A 24,728-nucleotide genomic window follows, 5' to 3' on the forward strand; every position below is an offset into this window, starting at 1 on the left:
ACTTCCCCACCGAGATCAATGAAAGGAGAAAAAAATGTATCTCACCATGAAGGAAAAGCGTTGCCTGAATCAATGAGTCTCCATGGTGATGGATAAACTTTACATCAACGGGCAATTGTATCGGGACTCTAGAGTAACTCCCTGGCTATTTTAATTCAATGTTCAAATCTGACTTTGTGTGTCGTAGTGTATCATGACAACTTGAATACATACTCTATTGATCTCCACTTGACAAGGAAAGTGTTGCATATAGCTCAGGATAATGTATATAGCCGTCCTAACAAAATACATGTGGTTTTTAACTTCTTGATCCTACTTGAGACGCAGATGTCTCAACTAGGCACCTGGAAATGCAAATGTGCTACGCTAAATGCTAAATGTACTCGTTAAAACTCAAACGTTCATCAAAATGCACATGCAGGGTATAGAATTAAAGCTACACTCGTTGTGAATCTAGCCAACAAGTCAAATTTTTAAAATGCTTTTCGGCGAAAGCATGAGAAGCTATTATCTGATAGCATGCAACACCCCAAAATGCCTGAAGGCGACGTAAACAAAAGATTTAGCGTAGCCGGCGATACACAAACGCAGAAATAAAATATAAAACATTCATTACCTTTGACAAGCTTCTTTCTTGGCACTCCTATATGCCCCATAAACATCACTATTGGGTCTTTTTTTCAATTAAATCGGTCCATATATACCCAAAATAGCCATCTATGGAAGCTGTGTAATTCAGAAAAAAACATTGTTTTAAAACGCAGAGTCATTTTTTAAAATTAAAAAAGTCGACGATAAACTTTCACAAAACACTTCGAAATACTTTTGTAATCCAACTTTAGGTATTAGTAAACGTTTATAATCTATCAAAATGATTACAGGGCGATGTGTATTCAATAGCTCCTCGTCTTCAAATCAATGGCCGACAATGTGCACTTCAAAACATCCTGGCGGAGACCGGAAGAAATGGAATCCAGTTAGTTGGATTTACCAACAAAAAACTCCCCGGATAATGACGACAATGGTGACATCGTGTGGAATCTGTAGGAATTGCATGCAGGTCAATAATTAATTTTGTGCCCTTTTAACAATCCATGAAAGTGACGCATGGATATTATTTTTAGCTTTCAGTGAGCAGTTTTTCTTGTGCTTTTCGATGAAACACACGATCTGTTATAGTCACAGCCGTGATTTAACCAGTTTTAGAAACTTCAGAGTGTTTTCTATCCACACATACTAATCATATGCATATACTATATTCCTGGCATGAGTAGCAGGACGCTGAAAAGTTGCGCGATTTTTAACAGAATGTTCGAAAAAGGGCTTAACAGGTTTAACTTGATCAACATAAATAATATTCATATTTTGGCTTTGACGGAAATGCATTTATTAAGTACTTAGGATATAGGATAAAGGATATAGTCTACTTAGAAGGGACAGGAATAGGAATGGTGGGGGTGTAGCACTGTACATTCAGAATCATATACCTTTTAAGATGACCTTAATGTATGTCAAATAGAGGCACTATGGGCTCAAGTACATCTGCCTCACCAGGCACCCATATTGGTAGGATGTGTGTCTAGGCCTCTTAGCTCAAAGGTGTCCTATCTGGATGACTTATGCACTGGGTTTGACCAGGCCACAGATAGCAACAGAGATGTATTTATATTGGGTGATTTTAATATAAATTGGAAGGATCATAATAATTTGAATAAAACTAAATTGATAAGATATGCCGAGAACAAATAGTTGATCATTTAGTAGTATCATTAACCAGGTAGGGTCATTGTTCAGACACCTGCATTGATCTGATCTTCTGTAATATACCATTGCAATGCTTGAAAGCCAGATTAATGCCAGTGGGCTGGACAGACCATAATATTGTGACCATAACCATGAACACCATGATTGTGGTCAAGATACATTTTAAAGCACTTAATCATGAGCTATTTCAATTCTAAAACGACATAGGAGGCAGCTTATGGTAGAGAAATTAAAATTACTGGCAACAGCTCTGGTGGACATTCCTGCAGCCAGCATGCCAATTGCACCCTCCTTCAAAACTGTGGCATTGTGTTGTGTGACAAAACTGTACATTTTAGAGTGGCCTTTTATTGTCTCCAGCACAAGGTTCACCTGTATAATGATCATGCTGTTTAATCAGCTTCTCAATATGCCATACCTGTCAGGTGGATGGAGTATCTTGGCAACTGAGAAATGCTCACTAAGAGGGTTGTGAACAAATCTGTGCACAAAATTTGAGAGAATTACACTTTGTGTGTATTGAACATTTCTGAGATTGTTTATTTCAGCTCATGAAACATTTATATTTTTGTTCAGTATACTTTTCTGATGGAGTTGCATTATGTTCTATTGTCTTCTATTCTAGATCTCTACAGAAACAACTACATTTTTGTTAGGTGTGTTAAAACCCCAGACAACAAGACAAGCAGTGTCAGTCACTTTACCTTTCGTCCTGCCTCATTATTATGCAGGTTCATCAGAAGTCGGGCGTTCTTCTTGATCTCTCGGGCATCTACGAAGCGTATGGAGAACTCCACGCCGTACTTGATGTTGGCCGAGCAGCCTCCCCACTTCCAGCCCTCCTCCTGGTCATGGTAGCCCTGCTTCTCCCAGTCGCAGCCACACTGGCTCAGGTTGCCCTGACTACACGCTGCTGTCACCGAATGTGCCACGCCAGTCGCCGTGATGGCATAGGTGAAAGCCGCCTCTCGGCTACCTGGAGAGAGAGAGAGGGGCAAAGAGTTACCTTGCACTAGTCCTATGTAAGTGGTAGTGCAATACAGTACATAGTATGAGTTTGTTACAGTATAGTACAGTATTTTATGTTGTGGCCTAATGAAAGGCTTGTGGCCCACTACAACACAATTTACATTACTGGGTGACCTGACTGCAGTTCGGCCTTAAACTAGTGTAATGTAATTAAGCTATTACAGGCTAATAAATACCTACCATTCCTTATTTGATAGTCTCTGTCTACTGGACTCTTACCCAGCCCTAATTTTTAACAAGCGGGCTGGGTAAGACTCCACTGATAAAACCAAAGTGACATCTGTTGGTTACCAGAGGAGCCTTAATGTATCTGTGTCTGTACAGCAGATACAGTAAAAACTACTGTATGTACTATAGTATTATAGAGTATATATACTGAACAAAAATATAAACGCAACATGCAACAATTAGAGTTGAAGTTCATATAAGAAAATCAGTCAATTGAAATAAATTCAATAGGCCCTAATCTATGTATTTCAAATGATTGGGAATACAGATGTGTCTGTTGGTCACAGATACCTTAAAAAAAAGGTAGGGGCGTGGATCAGAATACCAGTCAGTATCTGGTGTGGCGGCGGATGAATGGCATGGATCTCGTCACGGTATCTCTGTGCATTGAAATGACCATCAGTAAAATACAATTGTGTTCGTTGTCCGTAGCTTATGCCTGCCCATACTAAATTCTCTAAAATTACATTGGAGGTGGCTCATGGTAGAGAAATTAACATTAAATTCTCTGGCAATAGCTCTGGTGGACATTCCTGCAGTCAGCATACCAATTGCACGCTCCCTCTAAACTGGAGCCATCTGTGTCATTGTGTTGACTGACAAAACTGCACATTTTAGAGTGGCCTTTTATTGTCCCCAGCAAAAGTTGCACCTGTGTAATGATCATGTTATTTAATCAGCTTGATATGCCACACATGTCAGGTGGATGGATTATCTTAGCAAAAGAGAAATACTCACTATCAGGGATGTAAACAAATTTGTGCACAAAATTTGAGAGAAATAATATTTTTAGCGTATGGAAAAATTCTGGGATCTTTTATTTCAGCTCATGGGACCAACAATTTACATGTTACGTTTCTGTTTTTATTCAGCGTAGATTATCCTATCTATAAGTGCACTTAATGTGTGCCAGTTGGTTTCTGTTTCAGCCAACACATGTCATTCTATAGCTCACAATGTAGTGTTATTGAGCTCACTACCTTCACTCTAGACAAGTTGTTTATGGATGTAGCATAACGTCTTGAAAATGATTTATAAGAAGTTAATAAACACACAAATCCACTTAAAGATGCCAGATAAATCTTAAGTGAACATTACTCATTATTTTTGTATCTGGTGGTGGTAACTTATGAGTTGTAGACCCACAACCACATGATACATTCTCACATCTGCTATACCATTGATCAATCTGTCAAACTACACCGTCAGAGCAACGATAAATACCCGTAAGAGCCTTTACAAATGGCAAGCTTTCCATTTCAGAACAAACACATTAACATTTACCTCATGGAAAGGAAATGAATTACTGTATATAACATTACTATTGCTTTGTCCTTGTAATAGGATATTTCCCGCCTCAATCAAGATACTATGTTGGCTTCCATTCTCCTCAACAACCTGAGTATTAATGCATGGTGTCTAGTGGAAGGCAATGGGGTGGCTTCTCTCCAACCTAACAAACTCACTCATAGATCCCATTAGCTCTGTGGCTCCCTGATCCATAACTTTAAACTAACTCTGAAGTATTCTCTCATCAGTCCGAACCAGAGAACCAGACCTTTCAGTAAATGTAGAATAGTGAATGTTTTCCTCGAGCTGCCAAACGTCATCCCCAGCATATAAATTAGTTTTCATTATAGAGTAATGCATGCTTGGTTCCATTGTTGTTGGTATTCTAACTGCTGTAGATGACTTTGATTAGTGGTCAAGACAGAAACCTGATCTCACTCAATAGTTAGTTATATGTTCTCTGTCCTTGCAGGTCAATCACATCGAATCCCACCTTACCTTCTCCGCTATGCAATCTGGTTTCCGAGCTGTTCTGGGGTGCACCTCAGCCACACTCAAGGTCCTAAACGATCATCGACCTGGCCAAGGCTTTCGACTCTGTCAATCACCGTATTCTTATTGGCAGACTCAACAGATTTGGTTTCTCTAATGACTGCCTCGCCTGGTTCACTAACTACTTCTCAGATAGAGTTCAGTGTCAAATCGGAGGGCCTGTTGTCCAGACCTCTGGCAGTCTCTATAGGGGTGCCATAGGGTTCAATTCTCGGGCCGACTCTTTTCTCTGTATATATCAATGATGTCGCTCTTGCTGCGGGTGATTATTTGATCCACCTCTACACAGACGACACCATTCTGTACACATCTGGCCCATCTTTGGACACTGTGTTAACAAACCTCCAATCGAGCTTCAACACCATACAACACTCCTTCCGTGTCCTCCAACTGCTCTTAAATGCAAGTCAAACGGAATGCATGCTCTTCAACCGATCGCTGCCCGCACCTGCCCTCCCGACTAGCATCACTACTCTGGACGGTTCTGACTTATGTCAGAATATGTGGACAACTATAAATACCTAGGTGTCTGGCTTGACTATAAACTCTCCTTCCAGACTCACATTAAGCATCTCCAATCCAAAGTTAAATCTAGAATTGGCTTTGTTTTTCGCAACAAAGCCTCCTTCACTCATGCTGCCAAACTTACCCTCGTAAAACGGACTATCCTACCGATCCTTGACTTCGGCGATGTAATTTACAAATGATCCTCCAACACTCTACTCAGCAAATTGGATGCAGTCTATCACAGTGCCATCCGTTTTGTCACCAAATCCCCATATACTGCACACCACTGTGACCTGTATGCTCTCGTTGGCTTGTCCTCGCTACATATTCGTCACCAAACCCACTGGCTCCAGGTCATCTATAAGTCTTTCCTAGGTATAGCTCCGCCTTATCTCAGCTCACTGGTCACCATAGCAACACCCACCCATAGCACACGCTCCAGTATATTTCACTGGTCATCCCCAAAGCCAATACCTCCATTGGCTGCCTTTCCTTTCAGTTCTCTCCTGACAATGACTGGAACGAATTGCAAAAATCACTTGGAGACATATCTCTCTCACTAACTTTAAGCGTCAGCTGTCAGAGCAGCTTACCGATCGCCGCAGCTGTACATAGCCCATCCAACCAACTACCTACCTCATCCCCATATTTGTTTTTCTGCTATTTTGCACACCAGTATTTCTACTTGCACATCCTCATCTGCACATAACACTCCAGTGTAAATTGCTAAATTGTAATTACTTCACCACGATTGGCCTATTTATTGCCTTACCTCCTGGATTTCCTGTATACAGATTTTTCTATTGCGTTATTGACTGTACGTTTGTTTATCCCATGTGTAACTCTGTGTTGTTTTTGTCGCACTACTTTGCTTTATCTTGGCCAGGTTGCAGTTGTAAATGAGAACATGTTCTCAACTGACCTACCTGGTTAAATAATGGTGAAATATATCTTTTTTTTTAAACGTGACTCCTTTACACATGCATGAACTCAAATGGATCAACTGACCATAGGATATGCCTGTCCAGGCCCTTTGAATGACCAATCCAACATCTCATCACTACCAACAACAACCCAAGAGATGAGTCCTACCATAACTTTCCAGTAGATCGTCAGAGTTCTTGTCATATCAATCTCTCCCAACATATACAGTCAGTAGCGGGACAAGCTGAGTGTCCCATTTAACCCCCTAACACACCATAACCCTAACACACCATGGTGAACAGAGGAATAGATACATTTCCTTTCCTCTAACAAAATAACTAAATGGATCCTGGATCCAGTGGTCCGCCTGTCTGTGAGAGGAGTGATTGTTCCCAGAGCTGTTGGATTAAACACAGTTCCCAAACCACAGCGAGACTGCAACAAAACATTTCTGACTGATAGACAATTCATATAAGACAGCCCAGCCCGTATTAAGACCAATGTGACTAGTGTGCTGTGGGAAATAAAAGAATAGGGGAATTCTGACTAAATCCAGATCAGAGCAATGTTTAGAGAGTATGAATATAGATAGTTATGAGAGGTTGCACTTCTAAGGACATTCTGGTTAATTTTCACACAATAATTAATACAGACCTAGTGTATTTAAGACAGTCAGTGTTGTAAGAATGAATGTCACAAACCAAACTCAAGCCCAGAGGCAGGACAGACTTCTACATAACGAGGTCACATGTAGGACAGACTGTTGTAGGATTGAAACCCCTTCAGAGCACTAGCAACACGGCTTCAAGTTTCAATTGTTCCCGTATTCTAATATTAAGGAGTCAAAGTACGGTATTCACTGTGGTTATTGAAGAAGGATGATGGTGAAAGAATAGTACTCTCACTGGAAGTACTCTCACTGAAGTAGTTTCACTAAATGTAGAGCTTCACTCTTCACTATACGAGTTTGTGAACCTCCCATCGTTGCTTCTATTGCAGGAGTAGCACCACACTCACTACAACAACCAAACTGGCCATGAAGATAGCTATCGCTCCCACCTTCACCAAATCGTATGGCTCTGAACTACCATAACCTCTCCTGTAACCAGTGCCCTGGCCTGAACATAGCCATTGGGAAGAAAAAGAAAGTTCAACAGAAACAACTTTAATTGACTGTTAATTTTCCTGTAAGAGTGGCTGATCATATTTGTTATACAGTGGGGCAAAAAAGTATTTAGTCAGCCACCAATTGTGCAAGTTCTCCCACTTAAAAAGATGAGAGAGGCCTGTAATTTTCATCACAGGTACACTTCATCTATGACAGACAAAATGAGAAAAAAATCCAGAAAATCACATTGTAGGATTTTTTATGAATTTATTATCAAATTATGGTGGAAAATAAGTCAATAACAAAAGTTTATCTCAATACTTTGTTATATACCCTTTGTTGGCAATGACAGAGGTCAAACGTTTTCTGTAAGTCTTCACAAGGTTTTCACACACTGTTGCTGGTATTTTGGCCCATTCCTCCATGCAGATCTCCTCTAGAGCAGTGATGTTTTGGGGCTGTTGCTGGGCAACACAGACTTTCAACTTCCTCCAAAGATTTTCTATGGGGTTGAGCTCTGGAGACTGGCTAGGCCACTCCAGGACCTTGAAATGCTTCTTACAAAGCAACTCCTTCGTTGCCCGGGCGGTGTGTTAGGGATCATTGTCATGCTGAAAGACCCAGCCATGTTTCATCTTCAATGCCCTTCACTCAAAATCTCACGATACATGGCCCCATTCATTCTTTCCTTTACATGGATCAGTCATCCTGGTCCCTTTGCAGAAAAACAGCCACAAAGCATGATGTTTCCAACCCCCTTGATTCACAGTAGGTATGGTGTTCTTTGGATGCAACTCAGCATTGTCCTCCAAACACGACGAGTTGAGTTTTTACCAAAAAGTTTTATTTTGGTTTCATCTGACCATATGACATTATCCCAATATTATTCTGGATCATCCAAATGCTCTCTAGCAAACTTCAGATGGGCCTGGACATGTACTGGCTTAAGCAGGGGGACACGTCTGGCCCTGCAGGATTTGAGTCCCTTTCGGCGTAGTGTGTTACTGATGGTAGGCTTTGGTCCCAGCTCACTACAGGTCATTTACTAGGTCCCCCCGTGTGGTTCTGTGATTTTTGCTCACCGTTCTTGTGATCATTTTGACCCCACGGGGTGAGATCTTGCGTGGAGCCCCAGATCGAGGGAGATTATCAGTGGTCTTGTATGTCTTCCATTTCCTAATAATTGCTCCCACAGTTGATTTCTTCAAACCAAGCTGCATACCTATTGCAGATTCAGTCTTCCCAGCCTGGTGCAGGTCTACAATTTTGTTTCTGGTGTCCTTTGACAGCTCTTTGGTCTTGGCCATAGTGGAGTTTGGAGTGTGACTGTTTGAGGTTGTGGACAGGTGTCTTTTATACTGATAACAAGTTCAAACAGGTGCCATTAATACAGGTAACGAGTGGAGGACAGAGGAGCCTCTTAAAGAAGAAGTTACAGGTCTGTGAGAGCCAGAACTCTTGCTTGTTTGTAGGTGACCAAATATTTATTTTCCACAATCATTTGCAAATAAATTCCTAAAAAATCCTACAAAATCCTATTTTCTGGATTTATTTTCCTCATTTTGTCTGTCATAGTTGAAGTGTACCTATGATGAAAATTACAGGCCTCTCTCATATTTTTAAGTGGGAGAACTTGCACAATTGGTGGCTGACTAAATACTTTTTTGCCCCACTGTACATCGCCAAACCCACTGGCTCCAGGTCATCTATAAGTCTTTGTTGGGTATAGCTCCGCCTTATCTCAGCTCACTGGTCACCATAGCAACACCCACCCATAGCACGCGCTCCAGAAGGTATATCTCACTGGTCATCCCCAAAGCCAACCTTTCCTTCCAGTTCTCTGCTGCCAATGACTGGAACGAATTGCAAAAATCGCTGAAGTTGGACACTTATAATCTCCCTCACTAACTTTAAGCATCAGCTAGATGCTAAAGTGCCACACCCTTTGAAGAGGGGGATGACCACGGCAGCTTTCCAATCTTTAGGAATCTCGGACAATACGAAAGAGAGACGAGTAATAGGGGTTGCAACGAAGGCGGCAGATCATTTTAGAAAGAGAGGGTCCAGATTGTCTAGCCCAGCTGATTTGTACTGGTCCAGGTTTTGTAGCTCTTTCAGAACATCTGCTATCTGGATTTAGGTGAAGGAGAAGCTGGGGAGGCTTGGGCAAGTAGCTACGGGGGGTGCGGGGGTGGTGGCCGGGGTTGGGGTAGCCAGGAGGATATTCCAATCATGTAAGGAAAAACAATTTGATTAATCATATCAGAAGTCTATTTTCGCAGCTAGCACATTTGGTTCCTTATAAGTTGTGAGAATGTGCATTTTTTGGTTTCCCATTGGTTCTGGGAATGAAGCCATAAGTTTTCTGAGCGGTAAAACAAAGTATTTTAAACATTCTGGGAACAGAAGTAAACATTTAGCCTGTTCCAGCAACGTTTATTTTTTAGGTTGCAGGGAGGTTCTGAGAACATTTTCCTGGGAGGGTTTATAAACACACTTAACATTTTAATTGGGGGTTATTTGGAGGTTTTTAAATAACTTACTTCAAACTTTCACTGAATGTTTCAATAAGACTTTTAATAACAATGCTAGATTATTTTGGTTAAACCATTTTGATCTACAAGCACAGATAGGACACATGGAAATGTTTTTCCTTAAGCATTAATCATGCATTTTTTTATTTTATTATTGTGACACAGCATCAGTGAGATTCAAACCTATAATATTCTATTCTCTATCCATGGAATTAGTCCACTGCGCCACCAGGATGGAGCTAGCATGCCATGTTTTTTTAAGCATTCAAAGCTGTTCATTTTAGTCTATTCAAACAGACCCTACTTCAAAGGAAACAAACACTCATTATTAGGTGTGGAAAACAGAATGCATATGTTTTTAAACAATATTCTTAGAACGTTCTCTGAATGTTACTAAAGTTTCTTGTGGTTTTATGGAAAGTTTTCTTAATGTTTTCAGAACAATTTTAGAACATGAAGTGAAATAGAACCATGAGGAAAGCTGTATGAATCATTACGCTGAAGTACTGAAATTCTCATAGAATGTTGTTTAACGTTCATTGAACAATTTGAGAACATGACTAAAAAGAACCACGAGGAAACCTGTAGGAAACATTTTGCAGAAGTAATGAAATTCCCACAGAAGAACAGTATTTCTTAAATTTCTCTGAACTATTTGAGAACATTTCCAATGTCAAACCAGTTGGAGAACATTCCTAGAACAGTAACAAAATTGTTATGAAATGTATCCATGTTTTCACTTTTAGTAAATGTTGAAGTAATGAAATGCCAAGAAAATTATGTTTTTTTGTCAAGTTCTTTAACCTCTGATTTAGGGGGCGCTATTTCAATTTTTGGATGAAAAACAATCCCATTTTAAACAAGATATTTTGTCACGAAAAGATGCTCGACTATGCATATAATTGACAGCTTTGGAAAGAAGACACTCTGACGTTTCCAAAACTGCAAAGATATTGTCTGTGAGTGCCATATAACTGATGTTACAGGCAAAACCCAGATAAAAATCCAACCAGGAAGTGCCGCATTTTTTGAAACGGCCTCATGCCAATGACTCCTTATATGGCTGTGAATGAGCTACCAATGAGCTTACGTTTTCCACGTATTCCCCAAGGTGTCTACAGCATTGTGACATCTTTTTAGGCATTTCCATTGAAGAATGGCTGTAAGGGACCATATATAGCATGTGGTCACGTGGTGTCTCCCGCAGAAAATCTTGCGTAAAATACTGAGGTAGCCATTTTTCCAATCGCTTCTTATGAGAAGCCAATTGCCTCGACGGATATATTATCGAATATATATGTTAAAAACACCTTGAGAATGGATCCTAAACAACGTTTGCCATGTTTCTGTCGATTTTATGGAGCAATTTTTGAAAAAAGTTTGGCGTTATAGTTGTAGCATTTTCCGGTTGATTTCTCAGCCATGCATGATGAAGAAACGGGAGCTATTTTGCCTACAAAAATAATATTTTTGGAAAAAAGGAACATTTGCTATCTAACTGGGAGTCTCCTGAGTGAAAGCATCTGAAGTTCTTCAAAGGTAAATGATTTAATTTGGTTGCTTTTCTTATTTTCGTGAAAATGTTGCCTGCTGCCAGCAGAGCCTAGCATAGCATTATGCCATGATAAACTTACACAAATGCTTGTCTAGCGTTGGCTGTAACGCATATTTTGAAAATCTGAGAGGACAGTGTTGTTAACAAAAGGCTAAGCTTGTGTTTGAATATATTTATTTCATTTCATTTGCAATTTTCATGAATAGGAAAAGTTTCTAGGGGTATTTATGTCCGCTGCGTTATGCTAATGCATTTGAGGCTATGATTACGCTCCCGGATACGGATTGCTCGTCGCAAGAACACCCACAACAATAGAAATTTACTTTTTCGAGCTGAAAGACGATGGTCATACCTTACCCATGATGTTGAACCACGATGTAAGTCAATAAAACATAGTTTTAGTCAAGGTCTGATATATTTGAGCACGAAGTGCCAAATACGAACGTGTGATTTCTGATGTTTTTGTCAGTCTTAAGTGGAAATCCCCACGGCGAGACGCCGTCAATGGCATCAAAATTTGCTTGCGAGAGTAGAAAACGTCAACTCACATACACTGCCTACTGTATGTCAACTCAAGTCTATTTTCCTATGACCATAGGGGTTAAATCATTTTTCTTTGTGGGGTTTTTTCAGTTTAGTGATTTTAATTTGATTAGGTTATTTGGAGAAAAAAAAATTCCAGTAGTAGTTTTGTTTTTTACATTACTCTCATGGAGAGATATGTGTAAAACATGGGGGAGGATTCAGTTTTTTTAGGTTTTGAATTGAAGTTATACACCTTGAGGCATATGTGAAGGAGTGTATTGTATTGTTGAGTGTATTGTATTGTTGTGTTTGTTTTGATCTATTCCCGAGGGGTATAGGTCCAACTTCTTGATCCTTGGCTCTACGATGGAGTTGACAGTGAGATGGGGAGTATAAGCCAATTTTAAAGAATAGTTTCAATAGAATGTGTTGATATTTTCTTTGAAATATGTTTAGATATGTGTATTAAGAATAATTGGTAAAAGTAATAATTTATCATGTAGTTAATGAACTGAACTAAACTGTTGTTCTGATCTGTTCTTTCGAGGTTATCATGAAAAGTGACATCAGACGGTATCTTAATGCATGGAAGAGATAATTGGACCGAATAGTGTGTGTACCTCAAAACCCCCTCTAACTAGCTGAAGAAGAGTGACAAAGGCCTTCCGAACCACTTCTACCGAGAGAAAGGAACCAAGCCAGAAATTGGTGTACAGTATCAGATCTAAGCTATCAACTGCTTTTCTTTCATGTTTCTCTCAGGAGTGTGAGAGTCCACTTGGAGTGAGCATGGAGAGAGATCTGTTCTAATCTTTTCCTATGATGCTGGTATATTGGTTGACGAATGGACAAGACATGAGTGGTAAAGATGAGACATTGAAATTGGGACATTATCATGAGCCGTCCACTTTGAACTGTAAAGCTATCTGAAGAAGAACGAAAAAGACGGCAGAAGAATCAGTGCCTGAGAGGTTGGTCAACTATGCCAATAAAATTGTTTTATACTTTTGTGGTATCGGGTTGATTGTAGAGGTCTACACCATGTAAAATTATAATAATTTAGATTAAGAATGCATTGAGATACTGATCTGTATTATAATCATGATTTAAAAAGTTAATGGTAGAATTACGGGATAATTATACTGAATCTGCTAATATTGATGGGTGTTAAATTGAGGTTTTTACTTTGAGTGATAAAACCAATTTGAATCACTGAGGAATGTCATTCTAAATTTTGGTTGGATAAATAGTTGGTTTGTTAATTATGATTTGGAATATGAATGATTTCCCTGACCTATGCTCTATTCCTGACTACAACTCTGAGCATAAGGACTTAGAGGGATGCCTGTCCTATTACTTTGTGAGGAGGCCTGTGTTTAGATACTGGTTCTCATGTAACTTAGGGAGTATTTCTATGTTATGTTTTTATTTTCCTCAAATTGATTATTCTGTGTTATTAAACATGTGCAAGTTTGTCTTGTAGAATAAAGGTTGTAAACATAGTTTCAGAAGGGAGAAAGCTTACATATAAGCTAAGGTATTTGACATTGAAGGGATTTGATTTTTTATTTTCTTTTAAATATTGAGTATGTCATTAATGTTCTGATTCTTTAGAAGGGACAATGTCCCTGAGAGGGGAATGTCATGGCAGAATCAGAATGATTTAGGTAACATTTATAAATAAGATGTTTTATTAATTTTCATAAGCATGCTTATGTGGGGAAAGTTACTTGGGCCCAGAGAGGGGAGAGGTCGGGTTAGTCTTATCTGTGAATGTGTCTGTAAACTATCCCTTAACCATGTGAAGGGATGGTGTGATTAATGGGGAACCAGTTAGGTTGGCTCCACAATGTCTGTGTGCCAGTCACATCTCTCTGTAAGCTTGTCCAGGAGGGGGTGTATTTGATATATGCCATTGGATGAGGTAATGTTTTTGGTTCTAAGAACGAGATAAGAGCTTTCGTTTAGGAGACCAAACTGAACAATAATTCACAGCCAATGCTGTCTGGCTATGGGATACTCCTCTCTGAAGTAAAGTCATTCTTTGTATAATGTTCCTAAGATCTGTTATTTGTCATCTGAGTTTTGATGGGTGTGTCTTGGCTATAAATGATACCAAGGACTGTTTTGTATGCACTCTCAGATAATTCATTTATAGACACTGAATTTATCTGAGAGTCACAGGGCTATGGTGAAGCTCATGTAATTAAAGATGGTCTTTATGATAACTCTGATTTGTGTGTGGTTTGCTCTCTCATGATTTGGTAATACACAAAATGTCCACGTTCCAGAGGTGCATGTTCATTAATTGTTTATGGTTCATTGAACAAGCATGGGAATCAGTGTTTAAACACTTTACAATGAAGATCTGTGAAGCTATTTGGATTTTTTTAATGAATTATGTTTGAAGAACAGGGTCGTTTCTATTTGCCATATATTTTTCAACTGTGCTGTGATGCATCACAAAAGTTCTAAACCTTTCTATTCTCATAGCTTCTACAGATTGCAAAGTTAAGATTTTAAAAAAATCTAAAATAAATCAACCCAAAGGGATATCTGCCATGTTGGAGTCAACAGAAGTCAGAAATAGCATTATAAATATTCACTTACCTTTGATGATCTTCATCAGAATGCACTCCCAGGAATCCCAGTTCCCCAATAAATGTTTGTTTTGTTCGATAATGTCCATCATTTATGTCCAAATTCCCCCTTGTTGTTCACGAGTTCAGTACACAATCTAAACTCACGACACGCGTGCAAGTCTAGTGGAAAGTACGGACGAAAAGTCCAAAAAGTTCTGTTACAGTCCGTAGAAACATGTCAAACGATAAGATATAATCAATCTTCTTTAGGATGTTTTTAACATAAATCTTCAATAATGTTCCAACCGGAGAATTCCTTTGTCTGTAAAAAAGCAATGGAACGCGAGGTAACTTTCACATGAATGCGCGTCACGAGCCCTTGGCTCTCTGCCATACACCTGACTCATTACCCTCTCATTCGGCCCCACTTCACAGTAGAAGCATCAAACAAGGTTCTAAAGACTGTTGATATATTGGTATGCCATCCAGCCTTAATAAGTAAAGAGTTGAAAACCTACAAACCTCAGATTTCCCACTTCCTGGTTGGATTTTTTCTCGGGTTTTTGCCTGCCATATGAGTTCTGTTATACTCACAGACATCATTCAAACAGTTTTAGAAACTTCAGAGTGTTTTCTATCCAAATGTACTACTAATATGCATATCCTAGGATGTGGGCCAGAGTAGCAGGCAATTTACTCTGGGTACGCTGCTCCCTATACCCCAGAGAAGTTAACCCATTTTATAACAGATTCTCCAAAATGTAAATATTCTAGGCATGTATATATACACTCCAGTCATACTTTATCAAAAGCCTTTTCAAAATCAGCTATGAAAACCTGGCCTGGTGTCCCTGATATTTAATAGTATTCTATTGTTTCCAGTACTTCTTATATTATCTCCAAAGTATTGTCCATGTAAGAAACCTGTCTGATTAGGATAAATAACATCTGATAAAACCTTTTTAATTATATGCACCAAGCATTTAGCTAGAATCTTTGCATCACAACACTAAAGTGTAACTGGTCTCAATTTTTTTTAAAGTACTGGATCTTTATAAATACGACTTGGATACTGTTTCAGTAATAATGAAATCAGACCTTCTTGTTCTCTGTCCGATCATCTACTGTTTAAATAGGAGTGGTTAAAACATGCTAATAATGGTCATCTGAGTATATCAAAAAAAGTTTGGTATACTGCCATTGGAATGCCATCCAGCCCTGGAGTTTTCCCGGACTTAACGGCTTTAATTGCATCAAGAATTTCCTCCTCTGTAATTTGGCCTTCACATGAGTCTTACTATACAGATGTAAATTTTACATTATTAATGTCATGTACTGTCATGTTGTGTCTTGTCTCTGTCCTTTCCCTTCACCCTGTCTCCCTCTGCTGGTCGTTGTTAGGTTACCTTTTCTCCCCCGCTTTCCCCCAGCTGTTCCTTGTCTCCTCTTGACTACCTCGTCACCCCTTCTCCCACCTGTTCCCCTTTTCCCTCTGATTAGTCCCCTATATCTCTCTCTGTTTTTGTTCCTGTCCTTGTCGGATTCTTGTTTGTTGTGTTTCATGCCTGAACCAGACTGTCGTCATGTTTGCTGTAACCTTGTCTTGTCCTGTCGGAATCTGCCGGCCCGTCTGAGCCTACCTATGTTTGGTAATTAAAGAAGCTCTGTTTAAGTTAATTCGCTTTTGGGTCCTCATTCACGCACCGTAACAGAAGAATCCGACCAAGAATGGACCCAGCGACTTCGGATCCTCTCCACTCAGCCGTCGGGATCCAGGGAGCGATGCTAGGCAGACACGAGCAGGAAGTGTCTGCTGCTCGACATGCCGTTGAGACCCTGGCCACCCAAGTCTCCAACCTCACAGAACAGGTTCACCATCTCCGCCTCGATCCACCGGCCACTTCCAGGGCTTTCGAATCTCCGGAGCCCAGAATCAATAACCCGCCGTGTTACTCTGGGGAGCCCACTGAATGCCGCTCGTTCCTCACCCAGTGTGATATTGTGTTTTCTCTCCAGCCCAACACTTACTCCAGGAGCACTGCTCGTGTCGCCTACGTCATATCTCTCCTTATTGGACGGGCTCGTGAGTGGGGCACGGCAATCTGGGAGGCAAGGGCTGAGTGTACTAACCAGTATCAGGACTTTAAGGAGGAGATGATACGGGTTTTTGATCGATCTGTTTTTGGGGAGGAGGCTTCCAGGGCCCTGTCTTCCCTATGTCAAGGCAATCGATCCATAACAGACTACTCTATTGAGTTTCGCACTCTTGCTGTCTCCAGTGGCTGGAACGAGCCGGCCTTGCTCGCTCGTCTTCTGGAGGGTCTCCGCGCAGAGGTAAAGGATGAGATTCTCTCCCGGGAGGTTCCTTCCAGCGTGGATTCCTTGATTGAACTCGCTATTCGCATTGAGCGACGGGTTGATCTTCGTCACCGAGCTCGTGGAAAGGAGCTGGCGCTCTCCGTCGCCCCCCTCTCCGCATCACTACCATCTTCCTCTGCCGGCTCGGGTGCTGAGCCCATGCAGCTGGGAGGTATCCGCATCTCGACTAAGGAGAGGGAACGGAGAATCACCAACCGCCTCTGTCTCTATTGCGGTTCCGCTGGTCATTTTGTCACTTCATGTCCAGTAAAAGGCCAGAGCTCGTCAGTAAGCGGAGGGCTACTGGTGAGCGCTACTACTCCTGTCTCTCCTTCAAGATCCTGCACTACCTTGTCGGTCCATCTACGCTGGACCGGTTCGTCAGCTTCCTGCAGTGCCTTAATAGACTCTGGGGCGGAGGGCTGTTTTATGGACGAGACCTGGGCTCGGGAACATGACATTCCTCTCAGACAGTTAAAGGAGCCCACGGCCTTGTTCGCCCTGGATGGTAGTCCTCTCCCCAGGATTCAGCGTGAGACGCTACCTTTAACCCTCACTGTTTCTGGTAATCATAGTGAAACCATTTCTTTTTTAATTTTTCGTTCACCTTTTACACCTGTTGTTTTGGGCCATCCCTGGCTAGTTTGTCATAATCCTTCCATTAATTGGTCTAGTAATTCTATCCTCTCCTGGAACGTCTCTTGTCATGTGAAATGTTTAATGTCTGCTATCCCTCCTGTTTCCTCTGTCTCTTCTTCACAGGAGGAGCCTGGTGATTTGACAGGGGTGCCGGAGGAATATCACGATCTGCGCACGGTGTTCAGTCGGTCCAGGGCCACCTCTCTTCCTCCACACCGGTCGTATGATTGTAGTATTGATCTCCTTCCGGGAACCACCCCCCCCCGGGGTAGACTATACTCTCTGTCGGCTCCCGAACGTAAGGCTCTCGAAGATTATTTGTCTGTAGCTCTTGACGCCGGTACCATAGTCCCCTCCTCCTCTCCCGCCGGAGCGGGGTTTTTTTTTGTCAAGAAGAAGGACGGGTCTCTGCGCCCCTGCATAGATTATCGAGGGCTGAATGACATAACAGTGAAGAATCGTTATCCGCTTCCTCTTATGTCTTCAGCCTTCGAGATCCTGCAGGGAGCCAGGTTTTTCACTAAGTTGGACCTTCGTAACGCTTACCATCTCGTGCGCATCAGGGAGGGGGACGAGTGGAAGACGGCGTTTAACACTCCGTTAGGGCACTTTGAATACCGGGTTCTTCCTTTCGGCCTCGCTAACGCTCCAGCTGTCTTTCAGGCATTAGTCAATGATGTCCTGAGAGACATGCTGAACATCTTTGTTTTCGTTTACCTTGACGATATCCTGATTTTTTCACCGTCACTCCAGATTCATGTTCAGCACGTTCGACGTGTCCTCCAGCGCCTTTTAGAGAATTGTCTTTTTGTGAAGGCTGAGAAGTGCACTTTTCATGCCTCCTCCGTCACATTTCTCGGTTCTGTTATTTCCGCTGAAGGCATTAAGATGGATCCCGCTAAGGTCCAAGCTGTCATTGATTGGCCCGCCCCTAAGTCACGCGTCGAGCTGCAGCGCTTTCTCGGCTTCGCGAACTTCTATCGTCGTTTCATCCGTAATTTCGGTCAGGTGGCAGCTCCTCTCACAGCCCTTACTTCTGTCAAGACGTGCTTTAAGTGGTCCGTTTCCGCCCAGGGAGCTTTTGATCTCCTCAAGAATCGTTTTACATCCGCTCCTATCCTTGTTACACCTGACGTCTCTAGACAGTTCGTTGTCGAGGTTGACGCGTCAGAGGTGGGCGTGGGAGCCATTCTTTCTCAGCGCTCCCTCTCTGACGACAAGGTCCACCCATGCGCGTATTTTTCTCATCGCCTGTCGCCGTCGGAACGTAACTATGATGTGGGAAACCGCGAACTGCTCGCCATCCGGTTAGCCCTAGGCGAATGGCGACAGTGGTTGGAGGGGGCGACCGTTCCTTTTGTCGTTTGGACTGACCATAGGAACCTTGAGTACATCCGTTCTGCCAAACGACTTAATGCGCGTCAGGCGCGTTGGGCGCTGTTTTTCGCTCGTTTCGAGTTCGTGATTTCTTATCGTCCGGGCTCTAAGAACACCAAGCCTGATGCTTTATCTCGTCTCTTCAGTTCTTCAGTAGCCTCCACTGACCCCGAGGGGATTCTCCCTGAGGGGCGTGTTGTCGGGTTGACTGTCTGGGGAATTGAGAGGCAGGTAAAGCAAGCGCTCACTCACACTCCGTCGCCGCGCGCTTGTCCTAGGAACCTTCTTTTCGTTCCCGTTCCTACTCGTCTGGCCGTTCTTCAGTGGGCTCACTCTGCCAAGTTAGCCGGCCACCCTGGCGTTCGGGGTACGCTTGCTTCCATTCGCCAGCGTTTTTGGTGGCCCACCCGGGAGCATGACACGCGTCGTTTCGTGGCTGCTTGTTCGGTCTGCGCGCAGACTAAGTCCGGTAACTCCCCTCCTGCCGGCCGTCTCAGGCCGCTTCCCATTCCCTCTCGACCGTGGTCTCACATCGCCTTAGATTTTGTCACCGGACTGCCTTCGTCAGCGGGGAAGACTGTTATTCTTACGGTTGTCGATAGGTTCTCTAAGGCGGCTCATTTCATTCCCCTTGCTAAGCTTCCTTCTGCTAAAGAGACGGCACAAATCATCATCGAGAATGTTTTCAGAATTCATGGCCTTCCGTCAGACGTCGTTTCGGACAGAGGTCCGCAATTCACGTCTCAATTTTGGAGGGAGTTTTGCCGTTTGATTGGGGCTTCCGTCAGTCTCTCTTCCGGCTTTCACCCCCAGTCTAACGGTCAAGCAGAACGGGCCAATCAGACTATTGGTCGCATCTTACGCAGTCTTTCTTTTCGCAACCCTGCGTCTTGGTCAGAACAGCTCCCCTGGGCAGAATACGCCCACAACTCGCTTCCTTCGTCTGCGACCGGGCTATCTCCTTTTCAGAGTAGCCTCGGGTACCAGCCTCCGCTGTTCTCATCTCAGTTCGCCGAGTCCAGCGTCCCCTCCGCTCAGGCTTTTGTCCAACGTTGCGAGCGCACCTGGAAGAGGGTCAGGTCTGCACTTTGCCGTTATAGGACGCAGACTGTGAGGGCTGCTAATAAGCGTAGAACTAAGAGTCCTAGATATTGTCGCGGTCAGAGAGTTTGGCTCTCCACTCAGAACCTTCCCCTTAAGACGGCTTCTCGCAAGTTGACCCCGCGGTTCATTGGTCCGTTCCGTATTTCTCGGGTCATTAATCCTGTCGCAGTTCGACTTCTTCTTCCGCGATACCTTCGTCGCGTCCACCCGGTCTTCCATGTCTCCTGTATCAAGCCCGTTCTTCGCGCCCCCGCTCGTCTTCCCCCCCATCCTTGTTGAGGGCGCACCCATCTACAGGGTCCGTAGGATTTTGGACATGCGTCCTCGGGGCCGTGGTCACCAGTACCTCGTAGATTGGGAGGGGTACGGTCCTGAGGAGAGGAGTTGGGTTCCCTCTCGGGACGTGCTGGACCGTGCGCTGATCGAGGATTTCCTCCGTTGCCGCCAGGTTTCCTCCTCGAGTGCGCCAGGAGGCGCTCGGTGAGTGGGGGGGTACTGTCATGTACTGTCATGTTGTGTCTTGTCTCTGTCCTTTCCCTTCACCCTGTCTCCCTCTGCTGGTCGTTGTTAGGTTACCTTTTCTCCCCCGCTTTCCCCCAGCTGTTCCTTGTCTCCTCTTGACTACCTCGTCACCCCTTCTCCCACCTGTTCCCCTTTTCCCTCTGATTAGTCCCCTATATCTCTCTCTGTTTTTGTTCCTGTCCTTGTCGGATTCTTGTTTGTTGTGTTTCATGCCTGAACCAGACTGTCGTCATGTTTGCTGTAACCTTGTCTTGTCCTGTCGGAATCTGCCGGCCCGTCTGAGCCTACCTATGTTTGGTAATTAAAGAAGCTCTGTTTAAGTTAATTCGCTTTTGGGTCCTCATTCACGCACCGTAACAATTAATAGTAAAAAAATCCATACAATTAGCTGCGGTTAGTGAAGATAGAGGAGACTGAAACGAAAACATATTCTTAAAGTACTTTACTTCCTCTTTCAAAATATTGTTCGGTGAATCCATCATTGGTAACAAGTTTCAATAAAACATTTTGAGTAGCATTTCTATGTTGAAGACTGAAAAATAATTTTGCGCATTTTCTCCCCATGTTCCATCCATCGCTTTCTTTTTATAATATATTACACTGGATCTTTCTTGAATAAGTTAATTCATTTCTTTTTGTTTTTCCTCCAACTTATTCTGTGCCTCTATGGTACAGTTTTTATTGCTATCTATCTGTACTGTTAGTCCTTAAATGTATTTTGTTAATATGACTCTTTTGACCTAAATATGCCAATTATGTGATGTTCTGACTGCATTCCCTAAATTGTTCCCTAAAACTACATGTTGGTTAAAGGCTTGTAAGTAAGCATTTCACTGTAAGGTCTACACTTGTTGTATTCGGCACATGTGACAAATACAATTTTATTTGATTTAACCTCTTGAACCTCTGGGGGCAGTATTTCATTTTTGGATGAAAAACGTTCCCGTTTTAAACAAGATATTTTGTCACGAATGATGCTCGACTATGCATATAATTGACAGCTTTGGAAAGAAAACACACTGACGTTTCCAAAACTGCAAAGATATTGTCTGTGAGTGCCACAGAACTAATGCTACAGGCGAAACCAAGATGAAAGTTCATACAGGAAGTGAGCCAGATTTCGAATGCGCTGTGTTCCAATGTCTCCTTATATGGCTGTGAATGCGCAAGGAATGAGCCTACACTTTCTGTCGTTTCCCCAAGGTGTCTACAGCATTGTGACGTATTTGTAGGAATATCATTGGAAAATTGACCATAAGAGACTACATTTACCAGGTGTCCGCTCGGTGTCCTCCGTCGAAACTATTGCGTAATCTCCAGGTGCGTGCATTTTTCCATTTTGAACAGAGGAGAAACAAAACTGCCACGAGTGATTTAACATCGAATACAGTGCCTTGCGAAAGTATTCGGCCCCCTTGAAATTTGCGACCTTTTGCCACATTTCAGGCTTCAAACATAAAGATATAAAACTCTATTTTTTTGTGAAGAATCAACAACAAGTGGGACACAATCATGAAGTGGATCGACATTTATTGGATATTTCAAACTTTTTTTAACAAATCAAAAACTGAAAAATTGGGCTTGCAAAATTATTCAGCCCCTTTACTTTCAGTGCAGCAAACTCTCTCCAGAAGTTCAGTGAGGGTCTCTGAATGATCCAATGTTGACCTAAATGACTAATGATGATAAATACAATCCACCTGTGTGTAATCAAGTCTCCGTATAAATGCACCTGCACTGTGATAGTCTCAGAGGTCCGTCAAAAGCGCAGAGAGCATCATGAAGAACAAGGAACACACCAGGCAGGTCCGAGATACTGTTGTGAAGAAGTTTAAAGCCGGATTTGGATACAAAAAGATTTCCCAAGCTTTAAACATCCCAAGGAGCATTGTGCAAGCGATAATATTGAAATGGAAGGAGTATCAGACCACTGCAAATCTACCAAGACCTGGCCGTCCCTCTAAACTTTCAGCTCATACAAGGAGAAGACTGATCAGAGATGCAGCCAAGAGGCCCATGATCACTCTGGATGAACTGCAGAGATCTACAGCTGAGGTGGGAGACTCTGTCCATAGGACAACAATCAGTCGTATATTGCACAAATCTGGCCTTTATGGAAGAGTGGCAAGAAGAAAGCCATTTCTTAAAGATATCCATAAAAAGTGTCGTTTAAAGTTTGCCACAAGCCACCTGGGAGACACACCAAACATGTGGAAGAAGGTGCTCTGGTCAGATGAAACCAAAACTGAACTTTTTGGCAACAATGCAAAACGTTATGTTTGGCGTAAAAGCAACACAGCTGAACACACCATCCCCACTGTCAAACATGGTGGTGGCAGCATCATGGTTTGGGCCTGCTTTTCTTCAGCAGGGACAGGGAAGATGTTTACAATTGATGGGAAGATGGATGGAGCCAAATACAGGACCATTCTGGAAGAAAACCTGATGGAGTCTGCAAAAGACCTGAGACTGGGACGGAGATTTGTCTTCCAACAAGACAATGATCCAAAACATAAAGCAAAATCTACAATGGAATGGTTCAAAAATAAACATATCCAGGTGTTAGAATGGCCAAGTCAAAGTCCAGACCTGAATCCAATCGAGAATCTGTGGAAAGAACTGAAAACTGCTGTTCACAAATGCTCTCCATCCAACCTCACTGAGCTCGAGCTGTTTTGCAAGGAGGAATGGGAAAAAATGTCAGTCTCTCGATGTGCAAAACTGATAGAGACATACCCCAAGTGACTTACAGCTGTAATCGCAGCAAAAGGTGGCGCTACAAAGTATTAACTTAAAGGACTTCCCAGATATGCTGAGCACTTGTTGGAGGCTTTTCCTTCACTCTGCGGTCCAACTCATCCCAAACCATTTCAAATGGGTTGAGGTAGGGTTATTGTGGAGGACAGGTCATCCCATGCAGCACTCCATCACTCTCCTTGGTCAAATAGCCCTTACACAGCCTAGAGGTGTGATGGGTCATTGTCCTGCTGAAAACCAAATGATATTCCCACTAAGGGCAAAGCAGATGGGATGGCGTATCGCTGCAGAATGCTGTGGTAGCCATGCTGGTTATGTGTGCCTTGAATTCTAAATAAATCACTGACAGTGTCACCAGCAAAGCACCATCACACCTCCTCCTCCATGCTTCACATACATGCAGAGATTATCCGTTCACCTACTCAGTGTCTTACAAAGACACAGCAGTTGGAACCAAAAATCTCAAATTTGGACACATCAGACCAAAGAACAGATTTCCACCAGTCTAATGTCCATTGCTCGTGTTTCTTGGCCCAAGCAAGTATCTTATTCTTATTGTTGTCCTTTAGTAGTGGTTTCTTTGCAGCAATTCAACCATGAAGTCCTGATTCACACTTGAACAGTTGCTGTTGCAAGTCTCTTCTTATTATTGGTGTGCTTTAACCTGTTGCGACGACCAAACCCGGATCCGGGATTCTATTTATAGACCTAAGCTCATTACCATAACGTAACGTTAACTATTCATGAAAATCGCAAATGAAATGAAATAAATATGCTATCTCTCAAGCTTAGCCTGTCATCTCAGATTTTCAAAATATGCTTTTCAACCATAGGAAAACAATCATTTGTGTAACAGTAGCTAGCTAGCGTAGCATTTAGCGTTAGCATTAGCGTTAGCATTTAGCAGGCAACTATCACAAAAACAAGTAAAGCCTTCAAATAAAATAACTTACCTTTGAAGAACTTCTGATGTTTTCAATGAGGAGACTCTCAGTTAGATAGCAGATGCTCAGTTTTTCCAAAAAGATTCTTTGTGTATTAGAAATAGCTCCGTTTTGTACATCACATTTGGCTACCAAAAAAAAAAAAAAAAAAAAAACGAAAATTCAGCCCTCAAAACGCGAACTTTTTTCCAAATTAACTCCATAATATCGACTGAAACATGGCAAACGTGGTTTAGAATCAATCCTCAAGGTGTTTTTCCACATATCTCTTCGATGATATATCCTTCGTGGAAGCCTGGTTTCTCCTTGCTCTCAAATGGAAAAATAATTGCACCTGGCTTTGCGCTCCAATTTCGACGCAGGGACACCAGGCGGACACTTGGAAAATGTAGTCTCTTATGGTCAATCTTCCAATGATATGCCTACAAA

General features: G+C 42.3%; 1 protein-coding gene across 1 annotated transcript; it reads right to left on the bottom strand.

The window, feature by feature from the left end:
* Positions 1–2,459: 2,459 nt before the first annotated feature.
* LOC118942799 (protein Wnt-7b-like) lies at positions 2,460–11,852 on the bottom strand. The gene is made up of 2 exons (XM_036956503.1): positions 11,849–11,852; positions 2,460–2,740 (listed from the first exon to the last, which is right to left on the bottom strand). The coding sequence occupies exons 1-2, from the start codon at positions 11,850–11,852 to the stop codon at positions 2,460–2,462; spliced, it is 285 nt and encodes a 94-aa protein (XP_036812398.1).
* Between the last annotated feature and the right edge of the window lie 12,876 nt (positions 11,853–24,728).

Source organism: Oncorhynchus mykiss, chromosome 21 (assembly GCF_013265735.2).
Source record: "Oncorhynchus mykiss isolate Arlee chromosome 21, USDA_OmykA_1.1, whole genome shotgun sequence".
Classification (NCBI taxonomy): domain Eukaryota; kingdom Metazoa; phylum Chordata; class Actinopteri; order Salmoniformes; family Salmonidae; genus Oncorhynchus; species Oncorhynchus mykiss.